Below are 19,023 nucleotides of genomic sequence, written 5' to 3' on the forward strand. Positions count from 1 at the left end.
GTCTTATAGTTACCTCTATGAATCTACCCACCTCTATACTTAAAGCAGCAACGTCATTATGCAGAGACGACACCTGTGTGTCTAATCGTTCAACTGATACTCTAGCTGGATGTGTCTTCTCCTTGTTTCTCAGCTCCAAATTCAATCCTTCGAATGAATTATCAGCTTCTGGAATTGCACTAACGGTGGTGGCCTGCACTGACCGTTGACGCTCTACGCGTTCTCTCAAAGCTACCAGAGATTTGTTTCGACTAAAATAAAAGCATAGGATTAGATGAAGAAAAGGACAACTCATTAATCGAGTATTAGTACAAGACACTGAAGAAGTCTGCATATTGTGGACGAAATACGCGTATCTGTCAAGGATAAGCAAATAAGGTAGTGGAATTAAATGAAATTACTAATCTTCCTATCTCTCTCTCTCTCTTTCTCTTTAAACTAATTAGTACTCAGCAGTTCCATTTGAAATGACAATTTTTTTTTTAATTTTTTGTTAGACCTTCTACGATTATGTTGAAACTTAAATAACTTTCATAAAATTGCGAACTAAATATAGAATTGGTGTAGAGGACAAAAACCTGTTTTAAATTTATTTTCTCAAAGTTCCGTTCGAGTTCCGCCAGAAACTGCTTAGAATGCTCTTCAATTATGATACCGGAACTTTAAAGTTCTTATAACGACATAAAAATGAGGCTGCTTAGAATTCTATAAACCACCTTCAACCAAGCTGCTTAAGCCACAAATAGCCTTTTATGAGGACTTTTGGTTACTTGGAACTACTTCAGAGATATTCGATAACTATAGGTAGTATTTTGGAAAATAGTACTTTTTCAATAATTCATAACTTTTTTGTTTATGAATTGCCCAGCAACTACACAGTGTCAGTGAGTAGAACTTTATCTAAACTACAATATAAATAAAAAAAAAATAATTAAAAAAATATGCAATTTTTTTTTATTAATTTTGATTTTTGTTGTAAATAACAAACCAATTTCTTACAGTGGCTATTTTTCTTGAAAGGCACAATACTTGTCCGTAACTTCGCCGAAAACACCATCTTGATCAAACAAATCGTTCGTGAGATATATGTTTTTCTATTGATGTGTATCATTTTTGCATAAGCCCTTTTCAAGTGTTAATCGTGTACAAAACTAGGAAACCAAATATGTAAAATGGCATGTTGGACAGTAACAAACAACTGTGTAAAATAACAAGTAATTCTAAAAACATCCATCCGAAACGATCTGCGAATCTGTGTGGAACTGCTGATGTCTTCTAATAAAATATAAAACAAAAAATAACGACATGAATGATTCTTAACACCTACGTGCACACATAGAAATTGTAACCGACGTCGGTAATTGTTACCGAATTTTCAACAGCTGATATGTTCGGTAAAATTTAGACAATTCAATTGCGTAAGAAAGTCGGGAATAAAAAAACATCGGGAAAAAGTCAGTAATTCCATTTTTCAATCGGAATTCAGATTTTCTTCATTTGCATACATGCTTTTGTTTTGTTTTTTTTTTTTTTCTTAATTTGTACTTTTTTAGTTTGTCTTTTTCGTATGCTGTTCACTATGTTATTGTAGTTGTTGTAGTAGTTAAGTATATAATGTAATGTTGAACTAGCATGATATTCAAGCAATGTGCCTGGAGAACCTCTTTCCAAGGCTTCCCACCTTTTACGGATATAAACTAGTTCCGATCAAAATGCCAAACCCGATCAGAAAAGCTAAAGGGCCCTCGTGCGATTTGATAAATGCAACAGGCCTAATTTGAATGTATACCTGCCCATTGATGGTCGCAGTTGTTACGAAAGGAATGTTCTTTTTTCCTCACGAGCAAACTGCTTGCCAAATCACTTAGATAGTTTTCTTTTGCCAGAGGTGCTATGGTACACTTGCCACAGACTTGCCACTACGAGTGACATACTGTTTCACCGGAATCTGCTGGAAGTCCACCTTTACGTACGTCTCGTCATCAACATAGCAGTGTGGTTTCATCAACATTAGTGAGTACAGCTTTTGTGCACTCGTTGTAGCTACCGTACTATGTCGTTCGATGCGTTTTGACTCTGAATGTACCCGTTTAGTGGTTGCACGAGATTTGCACGAAATTTGAAATCAGATGCATTTTTTGGCCACATCCCGAACGAAAAAGTTGTGTTTTCAGTTGAACAAAAAAAAAACACATCCGCTAAAGGGTTTTAACACAGTAAGGAATCCTTTTTCGTCTACTTCTTTTCATGGTAAAACCACAGACAAACAGACATAGCGCATTGAATATTTCTCACTGTAAAACATCCTCGCTAAAACATTACCGCCATCTGTTGAGTACACTGTGGTGGGCCCTACACTGAACAGATGGCGGTAGTGTGTAAACGTCAAACGCAAGGGAATTGACTATGTGCGCCACAGGTGGCGGTACTAACAACTACGATACTTTTAAATTGTCCGTTAAATGCTTGTTCGATGAACAACTTGCGAGTTTTATGTCTGTTTGTCTGTGGTAAAACCTTTTAAAATGGTAAAATGTTGGTGTTAAAATCTGCCCTATAAATTCTGGTTTTAAGAATTTGCATGCAATTCTGTCGAGTACCAGTGAATTTTGGTCAAGCACCTTTTCAGAGACAAAAAAAAATCACTAACGATACAAATAATTAACAGTAGATTACCTGTGTATCAGCTTCGCGTGTCTTGGACTAGCGGTGGTATTGTGAGCTGGTGATTTTGTTAGGGATGTGTTTAAAGGAGACGTCGTGCTGGAATCAACGTCCGACTGGTTTTCATCATCTTCACTAATGGACGGTAGTGCAAGGCATGGTCCGTTGTTTTCGGTTTCCTCTTCTGCTTCGTAACCCTCGCGTAGATTGTATGTAAGATCATGCTGTATGTCGTTGGCGAACTCCTGCTGATACTCTGGATATAGACGCAACACATCTACCAACCCGCTCAAATGTATGCTTTTCAAATCACAATAGGTAAGAGCCTGCAGAATATACACGCAAAGATGAATATCTTACAACTCTTACTCATGAATTAGTTTATATTCAAAACTTACTTTCACGTCCCCACTGCTCTTTACAATAGCATCTTGCGAGCCTTGATTTCCAGTATTGCCCTGGCTTCCGTGTAGTAAATGTATACTTATATCACAACCGACTAAATCACCTTTTCCTATTTGATATCATAAAATTTAAATTAGATCTAAAAGATCCCACTCTAGTATTTTCAGCTCTCACCTAAAATGGCGACGACCATATTGTTCTGCATTACTTCCATGGAACCGTTGCAAATGTAATAGATATAGCTCAACGCATCACCTTTATGGATCAAATACTCGCCAGGAGCACAAAAGTTAGCTTTGATATGTAAAGATAAAAGTTTTAGGCAGCCCTGTAATGAAATGCACAGTGAGGTACAAAACAGAATCATGTCATTTACTTTCATTAGAAGACAATCCATTTTTTCTTCAGTACATATAATTAATTTAATTAAATTGTGATTCAATATTCGGATGTTCAATTCAAGTGCAACGTGTAATCTAAGATAAAAATGATGAATATAAGAAGACACATTAACGACTGCTATTGACTTATTTTTACTGATCTCCTAGATTCAACTCATTCGAGGCAAGTAGATTCAATACATGAACAAAATACTGAGTATAGTCAACATATGCAGAACACAGCACCCTTTCAACGACGGCTTGATAAAAATTACATTCAGGGATTACATCACCGTCGTCAACACAACGCACAATGGTCCCAAAGTCGTATTATGGAAGACAAAAATGTTTGCATTTAAATTCGCGAATTCTTTATTCTAGCCACTTTTGCAACATAATGGCTACCTAGTTATTATCTCGTAGTTTGAACACTATATATGAATGAAATCACGATAGAGAACTAATAGAGTTGCATTTTGTAGATCGTGCTCTCATTCATAGCATAACTTGCTCCTTGTTAATATCTCAAACATTTGAAACAACATATTTTTCTACAAAAATGAATTATGGCTTTCCATTCGAAAGAGATAGCAACTTAGATACTATAAGCACCGTTAAATGTTCTACGAGTGTCTGGAGTAAACCATTGTCTAGAACAATCAATGTATTGTAACCGTCTGTTACAAGATTTGTATGATGTTTAATTTGTGCATAATTGTTTAATGTACTGTCACGTTTTTATAAGTTATTTGGTGTTGGTTATACATATTATGTATTAAAATATTGTCAATTTGTTAGTAGGGAATTGTTTAAACTTTGAATTGTATAACAGTAAAATGGGGATAGGTTACAGTACAGTGGGTGCAAATACTACAAGGATATGCAGACGAGAAAATGGAGAAAGGATTTTTTTTTTGATTGGGATATAGGATGGTGGGATTGTAAAGCGAAGGGACAGAGGTCAGATAGCCCACGAACGATCCGCCATTCCTCATAACTATCCAGGAGTTCACGTGTGAAAGGTGTTAAACAGTTAAAGTGCTTGAAATAGTCAGTAGTGAGTGGTAATATTCGAGTGTGGCAATTTGCTGCACCACAGCTCGATTCAGGTAAATAGTTCTCTGCCCAAACTATAGCTAACGGCTGAACTGACGTCCATTCGATACCCTCACAGGACCTTTTGTATTACCGTTTGGTACACACCGCCATTTTGTCCGTTGACAAGATCAACCGACGCGCACGTGATCCGGCTTAGCAGTCTCTAGGGGCCGCTAGGCCTAAAAGCAAAGGAACTAGCCCCTCCGATTGCCCAGTAGTAAGCCGACCTTGAGACCCAGCTCGAGAGGTCTCTTGCTATTGAGAACTTACCGGGAACAGACATTAGAGTTACAGTATGCAAAGTTAATGTAAAAACAATGGTTTTTAGGGTCACCCTAAGTTACCTTTTTAAAACCAGTGTATAAATGAAACGATAACCATTAAAATAAACATGTCTACAACTTTGTGCAATATTATGCTGATCTAGCTCAACTACCGTAATACGGGGTGCAGTTGATCAGTGTACTTGATCACTAATATGACCCAATTACAATTACATTGACGCAACAATATTTTTTTTAATCCCCGAAGAATCTATTTACTTAAAATTATTATATTCTTAAAAACGGTTTTGGGACCATTGTTGCAAAGATTTTCAGTTGTTATTGATCAGAGGGATTCCATCCAGAATAAGCTAAAAAAACCTGAAATCGTGCTCGACCATCATCAATCTGGATGACACTGCACATATTTTCAGTTTGATAGACCCAATATTTCTGCAGGAAAGGAGATCATTTGACTTGTATACATATTATATAAAAATTTAAGTTCGACATCAGTTGGTTGTAGAGAAATTTTGGTTAAATAAGAGTTGTTGGGAACTAATAAGGCTATATAAAAAATAAATCCTGGAAAAAAATCGGTTTTTACAAAAGAAAAATTCAAAAATAAACCTTAAGTTCAAATAACTGTCACCTACACTGAACACGCCAAGCGTAAGCAGCCATGGATGTCATCTACGCTTTGAAGCGACAGAGACGCACTCTGTGCGGTTGCGAAGGTTAAATCATCACCAACTTTGGCGACAAAACGGTCCTTTTCAGGGCCACCAAGCTTATTACAGTAAAGAGTAGGAATAGAATTTATCTGCCTGTTTGTCCATATTCTGAACCACACGCCCCAAACGACCACACAAAATGCTCATGTAACCAAACCTGGAAGCAGGGGTGCAAATGATTTTGATCGATTCTCTGCATCAACTTTCTCTTTGAATCGTCACGGCTGGATATTTTCTACACACAGTTCGATGAAAGAAGCAACAATCTAGCATCTAATTCGACGAAGACGGCAGAAACATTTTTGAAGCCGAGCTCCCACACCTGGACCTATCGACCCATCAACTCATGAGCCGGGGACCAATGGTTTTACTGGCTAGGCGCGATCATCTCAGAACATGCCGGTGAGATTGAACCCAGGCCTGCTGTGGTGAGAGACAATCACGCTTACCACTACACCACCGGCGCCGCTTACTTTCAAGGTATTGACATTGGAACTAAATTTCCATGCACCCACTCGGCAACTCCGAAATCGAAATTTATTTGCCATAAAACATCATCGCACAAATTATGCAAAATATGGGCCATTAAACTGCATGATGGCCTCTTACAATAAACACTGCGAAACCATTGACTTTACAATGTCCCGGCATAAACTAAAGCAATATTTTTATTCCATAAGAAATAACAACTCATAAAAGAAAACACAAGAAAGCTGACACTACTTTTTTTATATAAATATATATTTAAGAAAACAAAACTGTATTAGTTGTACTAGTCTACGTTGGTTGACGAAATAAATAAATAAATAAATAAACGGTTTAGGAAGTAAATTTTTCTAACGACTTGTGGAAATGATGTAAAACGTGCCAAGATATATATTTTTAGGACAATTACCATAAACTTGTTTCAAAAGTTTGATAAAAGCTGAGATAAAGCGTCAGCAGTGGATTCAAGTGGGTAAATTGTATAAATAATCAAACAATGATCTTTTATGGTTTTTTACGTACTTTTCAATAGACTGCAGTTATAGAAGATTGAATGCTTTCGTTAACTGTTTACTGGCCCAATATATATGTATTTATTTTCAAGGCGATAGTTTTTTTTTTTTTGGGAATCACAGTTGAAAAGTTCATTTTAATTAAAAATCATTTGTTGTTCTTACAAATTTTTTTATCAGCACAGTATCAATACCAAATTTTAAATGACATTGAAAGAAATTGTTATGCAAAATATCGAAAACATACACTTATCAATGCAAATCTGCAATGCATTTGCCATAATATTATATTGTTTTTGCCTGTGCGCATTAGTGCGCATTATCGCATGACTACAATACTTCCATCGCATGGATCCAATGAGAAAATACCTTTCTCGATTGGTTCCAACAAGTGAAAGTTCAAATTGACTACCATTATTGGCGGTAATACAAATATATACGCAAAACAAATGGCACTTCAAAAAAAAAAGCAAGAATTCTTTACATTCGCTGAGCTATTTCTTATAAGAACTATTCTGGTAGCTCTTAAAAAAGCCTGTAGTGACCAAGCAACATTTTCCAGAGTAAGTTTTCTTTTTACAAAACCTTCATAAGATAATTTTTAGGGTTTAATTAGGATAGTCGCTACACTCAATCGGGGAGTTTAATTGAGTGTAGCGACTATAATAAAGATGAGCAAATGATTTCGAAAGATATTTCGGTTGTCCAATGCTCATCCTATTTCAGGTAAAATCAAGAATAAAAACAAAAATATGGAGTTTCTTGAATTGTATACGGTGTAGTGGAAGTAGGGTTTGATCTGATTTCTGTCCTACTAATCAAAAACCACACAGTATCACTCTTCTTTTGAATGCACTTATACAAATTAAATGGAATGTTCCTACAAAGGATGACTTCGAGTTCAATTGAATTTTGCATTTTTGTTTTCTTTATAAAGCATTCTATTTTTATATTGGTGCGAGATATGAGCTGCATACTAATGTTACCATGCATACCTGGGACGCTGATTCAAAGATAGGCAGCTGCAAAATCTCCCTGTGCAGATGCATCGAGATGTCACCTCTTAGCTCCTCGGGGAATTCCTTCAGAATCTATATAATCAAGAAAATATCACCTCCGTTATTGTAGGTCATATTTGTACAACTTGGCAACTAACGTACCTCGTACACGTCGATTCCGTGATTAAGCGACCACATAGTCTGAAAGTAATCCTGCATTCGCTGTTTCAGCTCTTTCGGCATCTATTAGTACAACGTGTAAGATGGGTTCCCAAGGAGACGAATGAAAATGAAACAAGCAAAAACAAACAGAATTCATAATAACTTCCCCGCCATCATCCCACTGCGGTTGTGCATCGCGATGGGAAACACCTCTTTAGGAAAATCCGCTCACCTGGTGTAGGGCGATGAAATCTTTCAAATCACGCCACTTGCTTTGGTACAGGGAACGCCGTGAATACATCCTTTGTATAATAGCCGTCACGTTTCCGAACACCACGGCATGCATCAGAGCTGAAATGAGAAGGAATAGCACAAGCCCATCATCATGTTTGTCTCTGGCACTCAGCTATGCGAAGGAAAAATAACGCAACACAATTCTATCTATTGTCAACGATCCCAGAAAATTTCTCAATTTTTGTGCCTTCGTCTGTTCTTTTGTTTGGGACCTAGGTATGTATGTCTTGGGAGGAGAAAACGAGGAAACTGTGGTACATAATTGGAAACAGGCACAGAAAGCAATGAGTCGTAGGGCAAGTGTACCCGCTATGGCTATACGATCCTATTATGGTGTGTTCCAATTACACACCATAATATAAATGTATAGGCATAACTGGTACACCTGCGCTCCATGTCTTATGAATCGTACAATCCGAATTACGTTAACTTTTGTAACTAACAACACTTCTGAAACTAATGAGGGGGAACTTCAACAAAAATATTATACATTTTTAAATAACGAATTTATAACGAATTTCATAGCGGCGCCGGTGGTGTAGTGGTAAGCGTGATTACCTCTCACCCCAGCAGGCCTGGGTTCGATCCCAGTCGGCGCCGCCGAGATGTTCTGAGGCATATAACATCTCTGACCACGTCACTCCTTGTTCCGTAAATGTTGCTGAGCTGGCGGCAAAACATTATACGCTAGAAACTATCGCCTCACTTTCACCAGATTATTATTTTATTTTTACGGATGGATTCAGTTCTGTCGAGCCTATTCACCTCATGAGGCCGGTAAAACAATCCTCGTATTTTCTCATGAAAATACGAGAGCTTCTAAGAGTTGGGCAGGGGGACAGCAATCTCTGTGAATGTGGTTAAGGTTAAAAGGACGCAAATCACACTATTTGGTCATGTGCTGAGCACCGTGGAGTCAGAGTTGTACGATTCCCTTCGGGCTCGAGGTATACAATCTAATGTTCCAGTTCGGGATATTTTGGCTAGACGCGATCTGGAGTTTATGCAACTTATATATGTTTTCTTGAAGAATATTAATCTTAGATTGTAAGTTTGATTAACCTGTGTTTAGTTTGTATTTTGTGTGTTTGTGTGTTTGTTTGTATTTTTTTTTTTTGTATATTTGTTTCTGTAATAATTGTATAATTACAAAGCTGATATAACGTTGATAGGATTAAGTACATGTTTTAGAAATAGTGACATTTTTTTAATTATAAATCATATTCCAAATCTCATTCTCTCTCTCCCGATCCATATAATTGTCATCCACCAGACTGCGAGTAATCGGTTCAAATCCTTTAATTTTTTATTTAAGACATCTTTTTTTTTAACTAGTTCGCTTATTCGCGTTAGCTTTACGGAGCCGATGGTTCATTGTTCTTTGTTTGTAACAAAATTCACTTAATTCTATGTCTAGTAGGAGTTGGGCCGAATACTCGCGGTTTACTCGAGGCTAGAGAGGTACATTTTCAAAGGATAGGATCAGGGGAGGAGCTTAGATGTTTAAGACATCAATAATGTATAACGCAAATGATAACTTGGCTCGTAAAGTTTATTCGATTGAGCCTGTTAATATAAAGTTATTAACAAAAAAAACATATCTTATCCTTTATTTATTTAGCAATAATAATCACCAGACTTAATGTGGTTTAAGTGATAAAACTTCAAAATAGGCTTACACAAATCTGTTTCAAAGTAAATATTACAAGAAAATACAAAAACAAGCTGCGGATGCCATAGCTTTAAGTATACTTTGTAAGAAGGAGCTGCCACCTAACAAGTGAGTGGTTTTACAAATTAAGGTTTATTTTCTCTGTTCTTTATTCTCTTATAAAAAATGAAAACCTCATGGATTCGTTAATGATTTGTTTGCAACGTTAAGAAATGAAAGTTTATTTAAGGCTCATAACAAACTAAACGAGTAAGCAGAAACTAATTATTTGTAAGGCGGTCTTAACTATAGTATCACCAGCAATTAATATTTCTTTTGATGACTCACAATATTCTTAAAACTTTGTTTAACTGATTGAAACCGAAGACATTTGTTAACATTCCTTATTTTATTAGCCACATCAATCGTAAAATTACAATTGTTGCCAAGAATAAACGAACATTTATTGATTAGAAGAAAGAAACTGTTGTACTTTTTTCGTAGTGAACGTCTTTTAGAAAAAAAAAAATAAAGGCATTTGAATCATGTACATTTTATGTAATTGAAGTTTTTAATTTTTTGTTTTCATTTTTGACGAATATTTATAAATTTTATTTCGGTGTGATTTTCTTTTTCGGAAAGGCAATCCGGTTTTCTACAACTTTGTCTCAGACGTAATTTTGATTCGATGCGCAGTTTTAAGGCTATGATTTATTGAAAAAACATCGAATACGCCATTTTGAAAACTACTTCCTACTTCCTCTTCAAACTCTATATAATGTGAGAAAAAAACACCCCATTTTCTCCTATTTGTTGGATGCTCATTGTATTTCAAGAAATTAAGGTTTTTCAAGAAAAATGTGTTTTCTTTAAATTGCTCTTTTTTTGGGGCTCTCTCTTTTTGTTAACTCAACCAAATATGCCCAATACTGAGCCAATTATTGATAAATGTATGTTGAGTCAGCTGCCAACAATTCAGAGACGTATCGTTTTAATTTGTGCTTTTAGAGCCGTTTTTCTAAAGTTTAATTACTGCTGTACGATCAATTTTGAGATACACTGTACGTAATCGTGGTCGTTTAAAAAATACCTTAGGGTACAGAAGCCATGCAATGTTAATTTTAGAACACAGTAATTTCACAACTATGAATGTGATCATTAAAGGACGTTAAGTTGAGAGCAGGCGTATGTTTTAGATAGAAAATGATTTTGATTCCAGTAAATCATTCAGGGAGCAGTTTTGTCAGTAGCCGATTACATCTTTGTTTTTCACCACCATTGAGTCTTATATACTTACTGCGGTCAGTTCATAAAGCTACTTACCGATGTAAGCAACGTGAATTAAAAAAAATAAGGATTACAGTTTTAGATCGTACAACAAACGAATAAGCTTTTTAAAAGACTATCAACCAAAGCACACCATTGATGTATGCTTGTTGATTCTGATGGCATTCCGTTATATTGTAGCTTTTGGTTGTACGAATGTGTGTTCAGCGCCGAAGAAGCAATGGCAAAATTCTCATTTCGCCTTTTCTGGTCTCCCTGACGTCTGCATCACAAGTCTGATGAAAGTATTTACCGGAATGCAACACTAGAAATGGATGTACGACAGGCTTATCATTGTTGGTGGATGGAAAGCGCTTGATAGAAAACGAAAAAAAAAATCATGGCGCTCTAGCAGTGGACTCCTAATAGTTCACCAGATATCTGTTATGGATGGAATTATCTGTCGCAATGCATGAGAACACATGTGACACCATCGAAAGATGTTCTGTTTTGTTAGCCTTCAGGCCTATGAAATCGGATAATTCCTTTTGAAATAGGAATTTGGCAGCAAAATTCACATTTTTGGGCATCAATCGTCTCAATTTTCTATTCATGGTCAGTTGTTTACCAATACAAAAACCTCAAGGTTAATTTATCATTTGGATTGAATTGCATTTAGTGGAATAACTATAATCGTAGAACAATGTCGATGCATAAGAGCTCGAATAGGATGAAATTAGACCTGCTTGAATTACACTTCATATTTATGCCAAAAATTATAACAAGAAAATTCTAAAAAAACCGAACTTAAAGCAATTTGAGCAAACCTTTATATCCTGCGTTGCCTGCCCGAGCAGGAACGAATATCTCGATACCTTAAATTGGTATGGATGAGCCTGACATAAGAGGTAAAATACCAAACAATAATACAAAAAAAAAATGTTCCCACAATACCATTCCAATATCAAATTATGATAATGCAATACCACACAGGTATTCTTTTGGTATCCAATTATCAAATTTTGTTATTTGCGTAGTATTTTGCATGTATTTTTTTGGTATTATTCTTTGGTATTTTACCTATTATGTCATGCTGGTCAATACCGAATTTTGCTATCAGGTCAGAATTAGGTATTCATTAGTTATTTTCTCCTGCTCGGGTACAGCACCATGATTTGAAATCGGTGTGAGCAAACACAAATGATGATTAGCTGTGGAAACGATAAAGTGGAAACTTTCATTTCCAAGCGACATGATCGGCATCAAGGGAAAAAATATATAATTTCGCTGGCTCTGGCAAACCATTACGACTGCCAAATAATTCCTCTGTTAGGGATATATGAGCAAGCAAGCCAAGACGACGACGATTATCTAACTCTAGGGTGCAATTTCTTTTCGACTTGTTGATAAATTATGAAAAAAGGTCAGAGCTTGAGCATACATGATTATGTCCGCGACAAATTGACCGTAGATTCAACATAAAGTACACTGGGCAAGAGGGCAAGTTTAAATATGCACGGAGATGTTGGAATGTAAGGTGTATGTATTTGCGGGAGTGAATAATCATTGTGGTTATCTTAAATCCAGTAGTTTAGTGAATAGTAAATTCCACGTATAGAAACTTCCCCAGGCAATGCAACTTACAACGGTGTACCTTACCTTCTTTCATTTCGGTGATAGATTTTTATGAATAAAAAAATCCCATGTATATATAACATAAAATCAAAAAAAGAATATTTTTTAATTAATAATAGTTGTAGCTGTACCTACTAAAGATTAATATTATCTGGCAAACATTCAATAGCTTTTTTTGGTTTCGTTTAATAATTTATATCAGATGGGGAGGGATGAGATACTCAATCTGGAGGGAGACATGATCATCCAATGTTTTTCCATAATGATGCGTTGAACATTTTATGTATTCTGCACCAATGTTGTTCATAGCTAACCTTCGATAACGTCAGGCAAGGTTACAAATATAAATTTATGATAAACACATATTTTTTGTGATTATGAAATCATTAGATGTTATTATCATATTTTATGCTAGTAAGATACAAGAAGAGGTTGCGAAGTATATGTTTAAGATATAAAGCCTGTCAATGTTGTTTCCTGAGAGTCAAAATCAGCGATAATATCTATTTTTATTCACTCACTCACTCATTCAGCGATTATAAAATTGCTTATTGTGACTCATAGCTAGCAAAAATGAATAGTGTTATGTATTAAATACATACTTCGCAACCTTTTCTTGTAACTTATAAGTAAAACATGTGTTCAAAACATCATATGATTACATTATTCCAAAAATAATATTTTTATGCGAAATGAGTATTTGCAACCGTGGTTTGATGTTCCGTTTTGAGAACCAGAATACTATTATTCGATATTTATTGTTTTGTAACTGATTTTAAATACTTCTGATAGCTTCATAAACGAGGTTCATTGATAAGTGGCCACGAAATTGAAAAAATTGACATCCTATTGACGGAAAGCCATTTATATTAGATTTTCGTAGTGTGTCTTCTAATTTACTACTTTTTTAGCTTTTGACCAAATTTGTTCATACACATATTTTTGCCAGCCTTATCATAATCTTAATTAAAACGCAATATTTTTTTTTAAAGCGGTACACTTTCCCTTTATGTCAGATTTATGAAAGTTATGAATTCGGCTGTTGGGAGTAAAAGGTGATTATTTTCCAATTAATTCCACTTAAAGGGTGTTTTTGATAAAAATGGCACACCGAAAATATTCTGTAACTTTTAAACCGTATGATTTGAGTAAATATTTTTCATAGTGTTATTGTTTACATCTGTCAAGTTTCATAGTTATTGATACAGTAGTTCCAGTCATGTCATCGAAACTAGAAACTATCCTTGAAAAAATTTTGTGCACTTACAGTTAAAATCCAGAGGCGTCCCACCGATGGATCGCTAAAAGCTTGGAATTTCAAATACAACTGTGTCTCGTGTGATAAAAACCTTCAAGTGGCGTCTGAGTGCCCGAAGGAAGGAAGGGAGTGGTCGTAAAAGTGGTCCAATGGACAGTAAAATGGCCAAGAAAGTGGTGCAACAGTTCAAGAACCGTCCAAACATGTCAATTCGAGATGTCACTCAAAAGTCCAAGATGTCAGTCGGTTTTGTGCAGAAAGCCATGAAGCGCGCTGGGTTACATGTTTACAAGGTGCAAAAATTCCCAAACCGGAGTGAAAAGCAAAACATCACTGCGAAAACCCGCGCCCGGAAACTTTACACGAAGTTGCTCACCAAATCGTGTTGCATCGTGATGGATGACGAAACTTACGTCAAGGCCGACTTCCGTCAACTTCCTGGGCAAGAATATTTCGTTGTCAAATCTAAGTTCGATGTTCCGGAGGATGTTCGAAAGAAGAAATTATCGAAATTTGCTGATCTGGCAGGCGATTTGCAGATGTGGTGAAATAAGCGCTCACTTCATCACTTCCCGAACAATCAACAGTGCGATTTACACGGAAGAGTGCCTTAAGAAGCGTCTCTTGCCATTTATAAAGAAGCACAAAGGATCAACTCTGATTTGGCCTGATCTAGCATCCAACAACGCTACGCTCGAAACATGTTGGAGTGGTAACGAGCCAACCGAGTCAATTTTGTGCCAAAATATATGAACCCACCACATTCACCGGAACTTCAGCCAATAGACTTCTCTGACGTTTATGAATTGCTCTAGTATTAGGGCAGAACTTTGGGTGGATTCAAATATTTTCTTGCACTAATACTTATAATTTACCCCAAGTTCTGCACTAATAATTGTGCATTGAAAAATTCTGGGAAATTATGAAGACGAACTTCCCAAACACCCCAAAACTATTAAAAAGGAGCTGGAGTTGAAGAAAATTTGGGTAAAAACAACAAAAACCCTGGGAAAATCGGTTGTACAAAATGTGATGGGTGAAGTGAAAAGGAAGGTGCGGGCATTCGGGATGGTAGACAAAATTGAATAAAACAAATTTTGTAAATCAGAACTCATTAGATATTTTTCATTCCCTGAAAGTTTCAAGAAAATCCGGTTATCAGTTTAGTTTTGGTGAGTTAATATGTGTGTGCCATTTTTATCGAATACACCCTTTAATATTTTGTATCCATGACAGATACGTATTTCAACTACAATGTGCAATCTTCATCAGTGTCATTCCCGCAGATTTATTTTATACAATAGATTAAAGTGTCGCTATGCCGTAAAATATCACCAACGGATGCAATGTGCGTTGGCCTTAAGAAGTAATTAGGTATGAATCGGTTAGTAATATGCTAGGTGACGATTCAATAATAAGCTCCGTTTACCAATCGGCTATTACTACAGTCAATCCAATTATGGCGAGCCATAATACAGTGGTGAATAGTTATTAATTTCCATCGGTTTTGCAGCATTGCAACAAAGGATAGAGAATTTAATCTAGGTTAGAGCATCCTTACAGTATACAACTGTAAGGTAGTTTTCCATTTATTAGCCACATCTCTCAATTTTTATCAAACACATTATTTTTGGTCCTACAAATATATGTAATAATAATCGTTGAAACAATTACAACTTGATCTTATGTTAGAAAAAATCTCAAGTATTGATGGCACATGGTATGTGAGAAAACTGAAGTTGGCAATCATTAACAATCCACCCTACGGTGCATTCAGCTTGGATCACATCATGATGCAACGATGTTTTTCTTTTATCAAAGGATTAGGTGTACCTTGTAATAGGGAGATAAAATGATGCTCTACTGCATGTGCGTTATTTTGTTGTTATGGTTTTTGCTTTTTTGTTTGTCAATGTTTTCGTATTAGCCAGCGCCGGTGGTGTAGCGTGATTGCATTCTCACCCCAATGGGTCTGGGTCCAATCCCAGCCGAGGTCGGTGTAATTTTTTTGAATCATACAAATCTCTGGTCACGTCTTTCTTTGGAAGGGAAGTAAAGCCGTTGGTCCCGGCCCATGTGTGTTTGAATGTCAGAATATGTCAGCAATTTTGTTACCAAATGTCTTCATATTTATTTTGTTTACAGTTTACATTTTATGACATAAAAACTCTGATGCTTCATAAAATGTGTGCATTACTGAACATCGAATGATACAGAGTCACGATACATACAGTGTATCTCAAAATTGAAAAAGCTGTAAAGCCTAATTTAAAGACATACGTTTCTGATTTTTTTTAAGTGCTTTTTGAGAAAAAGGCTGTTTTAAAATACCTTCATATCATGAAAAACAATAAACTGAACTTTCTTATAATTTTGCTTATTTTAAGTCATAATAAAGATCATTAATACACCACTATTTTTTTCTAAAATTCGTCCACTAGGTAAAAAGTTGAAAATCGTGCGTTTTACTAAAATAAATCTAACTTCATACAGGTTCTTCCAATAAAGTCCAAAACTTTGGCGAAAAATCAATAAATATCTGTTTAACCACCAGCCAAGATTTAAAAAAATATATATATTGACAATGTTTAAAAAAAAAAATCCATTAGGGTTACGCTCAGTTTTGCCATACACTGTATGTTAATTTATTGTTTTTTTACCTTCACCAAAATCGTTCAAAATCATGTGTCATGAATTCTTTTTTTTTAATTCGTTTTAATCTTTAATCGGAATTTTAAATGAACTATCAGAATGTAAAATAATAGTTTTTTCAAAGACTTTAATAACCAATTATGAGAAAAGTAAAACAAATGTATGAATTTTAAGAAAATATTTATAGTTTTATTTGTTTTCTGCTGGTAATTATGACCCATATTTGCATTATGTAAGGAAGGACAAAAATATGTTATGTTACTTTAAGGTTTAACATATTAAATGGTGTTGAATAGCACCATCGGCACCGCATGCTAATTCATTTAAATTTGTGAAGGCGGTAAAATCAAACGTCCCTCGATGCAGTGGTAGCAATGTGATCGACACGAAGAGAACAGTGGCTACTGTTGCGTACATCATACTTAGAAATTATCGCCGAATTCGGTAATTTTTACCGAAATCTGAACAGCTGAACTGTTCGGTAAAATCTATGCAATTCAATTCAATTACTTTTCAGCTACTTTGAAACTAAATCTCCACTAAAATGACAAGATTTAATAATTTAAACAAGGTTGAACATATTTTGAAACTATTTTCAAATTCAATTGCCTTAAACAAAATCTTAGTGTATATGTTTTTTTTTATATTTTTGTTTTGCCATCGCTGTATTTTTGTTTTGGTTGTGAAGTGATCGTTTTTCTGTGATATTTTGTATTGTTACAGTTAGCTGTATAAGTGCAAATATTTAATGTAAATCGATTAAGTTTGAATTTGACCTCCGATCAGGGTGCTGCCTGACGGTGGTAATAAATAGTGAAAGTATTCTTTTACTTCATTTGAATCAATTGCCGATCTCGAAACTGCTGTCCAGAAATCTGAGCAACAAATTAAACACAACGTAGGGTCACATCCTGGACATTACACCTGGTTATTACAGAAGTAATCTTCTAGCTTTACTCTTTGCTACACACTTTTTTTTTTTTTTTTTTTATCTGTTCGGGACATAACACCACTGCGACCAGTAATTTGATCTATTGTAGTATGCTACACACTTAGAAAAAATCATGTAAATTTAGGTGCTCTGAGACTGAAATATACGAGCATAAATTTTGACATAAAATTGAGTCATAACAGACGCGAAATTCAACTCGATATAACGTACTTTTCGTCGAGTAACGACTTTTTCAGTCTCGGAGCACTTAATTTTACATGAAATATTTGTTAACGTCTGATCCTTTATGTCTAAGATGGATTCCGTCGCGTGTAAAATTAGTTATTTCTAAGGGTGTAGTATATCAAACACGTGGTTTGTATCAGTGGCATAATCCTAGTTAATTGATATTATAGCCAAGCCAGAAAGTCGTTGGTTTCCCATTACGCTGCGTTGAACAGTTTTAATTAGTTTCAGTGTGAAGAATCCTCTCCACACTGGCTGTAGTGACAGGGAGTGTCACCAAAACCGTCAACAAAAGATTGATTGTTGGAAAATACGTCGTGTCAAAATCGAATACCTCAAAATTCTTACTTCGACTATATGTTTTTAGTATTACTTCTACGTGAAGTCAACGATTTACATAGTTGAAGATGCTAATTTCAAATAACAGACTGTAGTGGTAATTTTTATACGATAGATGGAGTAGAGGAAAGCATACACACAGAGATTATTTTACTGGGGTCAGTAATTTTTTACTGGGTTTTCAAACAGCTGAAAAAGTCAGTAAACTAAAAATAACGGTCACACGTAATGCAACGAACAATTTTAACATATTTTATTTTTATCATCAAATAAATGTAATAAGTTTTCATCTCTTTTTGCCAGTGGTGGCGGGGGGGACACCCCTCACCATCCCTCTCCAAAGGGGGAGTTTGGTAAAGAGAGATGAAAAAACCGATTTGTACCTTCCTTAAAAGTTGTCCTAGTTCGCTATTCTAATATCTATATACAATCTTCACACTGCCGTACTCTAACGGAACTATCAACTCTATGCTTTCATCTACTCCATCTATCGTATAAAAATTACCACTACAGTCTGTTATTTGAAATTAGCATCTTCAACTATCAAAATTCTTGTTAATATTTATGGATGTTCGGCACCAGAGCTCGTATTCCGCCTTTACTGCAATCACGCTGGTGAAATCACCGAAATAACAGTTAAGTTTGTCAAGTTGGGATGACTCTCCAAATTCGGGCATAAAAGTACTTAACTAACTTCTGTAAGTCATGTGCTTCTTTTGATTCTTTTTGATCCCAAAGATGTAATATGGGGTTCAATTCTAGGCTTTTATGTTTGAATTCAATATCGTTCGTTACTGGGTGGCTAAGATCTAACTGAATCAATCGGAAAGCCTTTGTTCTGTTCATAAATAATCTCGCCTTCCGTTTGAAGTTTGGTAAACTGTATGCCGATGAACTTAACATTTATAGGGAGATATATTCAATTATACTGTGCCTTACAACAACGCACAGTGGTCGGAGATAACAAAATCACGAACTTAATTCAATTGTGCCTACACTATTGACTTAATCAAAAAAGTGTCATTAGAGGAAGAAAAACTAACTTTTCC

At 35.5% G+C, this 19,023-nt stretch overlaps 1 protein-coding gene across 1 annotated transcript in view; it reads right to left on the reverse strand.

Moving 5' to 3' along the window:
- Positions 1-31: 31 nt before the first annotated feature.
- The window catches only part of Elk (Eag-like K[+] channel), a gene marked incomplete at its 3' end in the record, with an annotated part of 56,998 nt that continues 38,006 nt past the window's right edge, over positions 32-19,023 (reverse strand). Inside the window, exons 12-18 of the mRNA XM_065225319.1 lie at positions 7,935-8,053; positions 7,703-7,783; positions 7,538-7,633; positions 3,244-3,397; positions 3,063-3,178; positions 2,677-2,990; positions 32-251 (exon numbers count right to left, since the gene is read on the reverse strand). Of these exons, the coding sequence (XP_065081391.1) occupies positions 32-251; positions 2,677-2,990; positions 3,063-3,178; positions 3,244-3,397; positions 7,538-7,633; positions 7,703-7,783; positions 7,935-8,053 (1,100 nt within the window). The remainder of the gene's footprint in view (positions 252-2,676; positions 2,991-3,062; positions 3,179-3,243; positions 3,398-7,537; positions 7,634-7,702; positions 7,784-7,934; positions 8,054-19,023) is intronic.

The sequence above is a fragment of the Ochlerotatus camptorhynchus genome, unplaced genomic scaffold (genome assembly GCF_037179485.1).
Source record: "Ochlerotatus camptorhynchus isolate MF236.1 unplaced genomic scaffold, CSIRO-AGI_Acam_v1.1 ptg000226l, whole genome shotgun sequence".
In the NCBI taxonomy this organism is placed as follows: Eukaryota; Metazoa; Arthropoda; class Insecta; order Diptera; family Culicidae; genus Ochlerotatus; species Ochlerotatus camptorhynchus.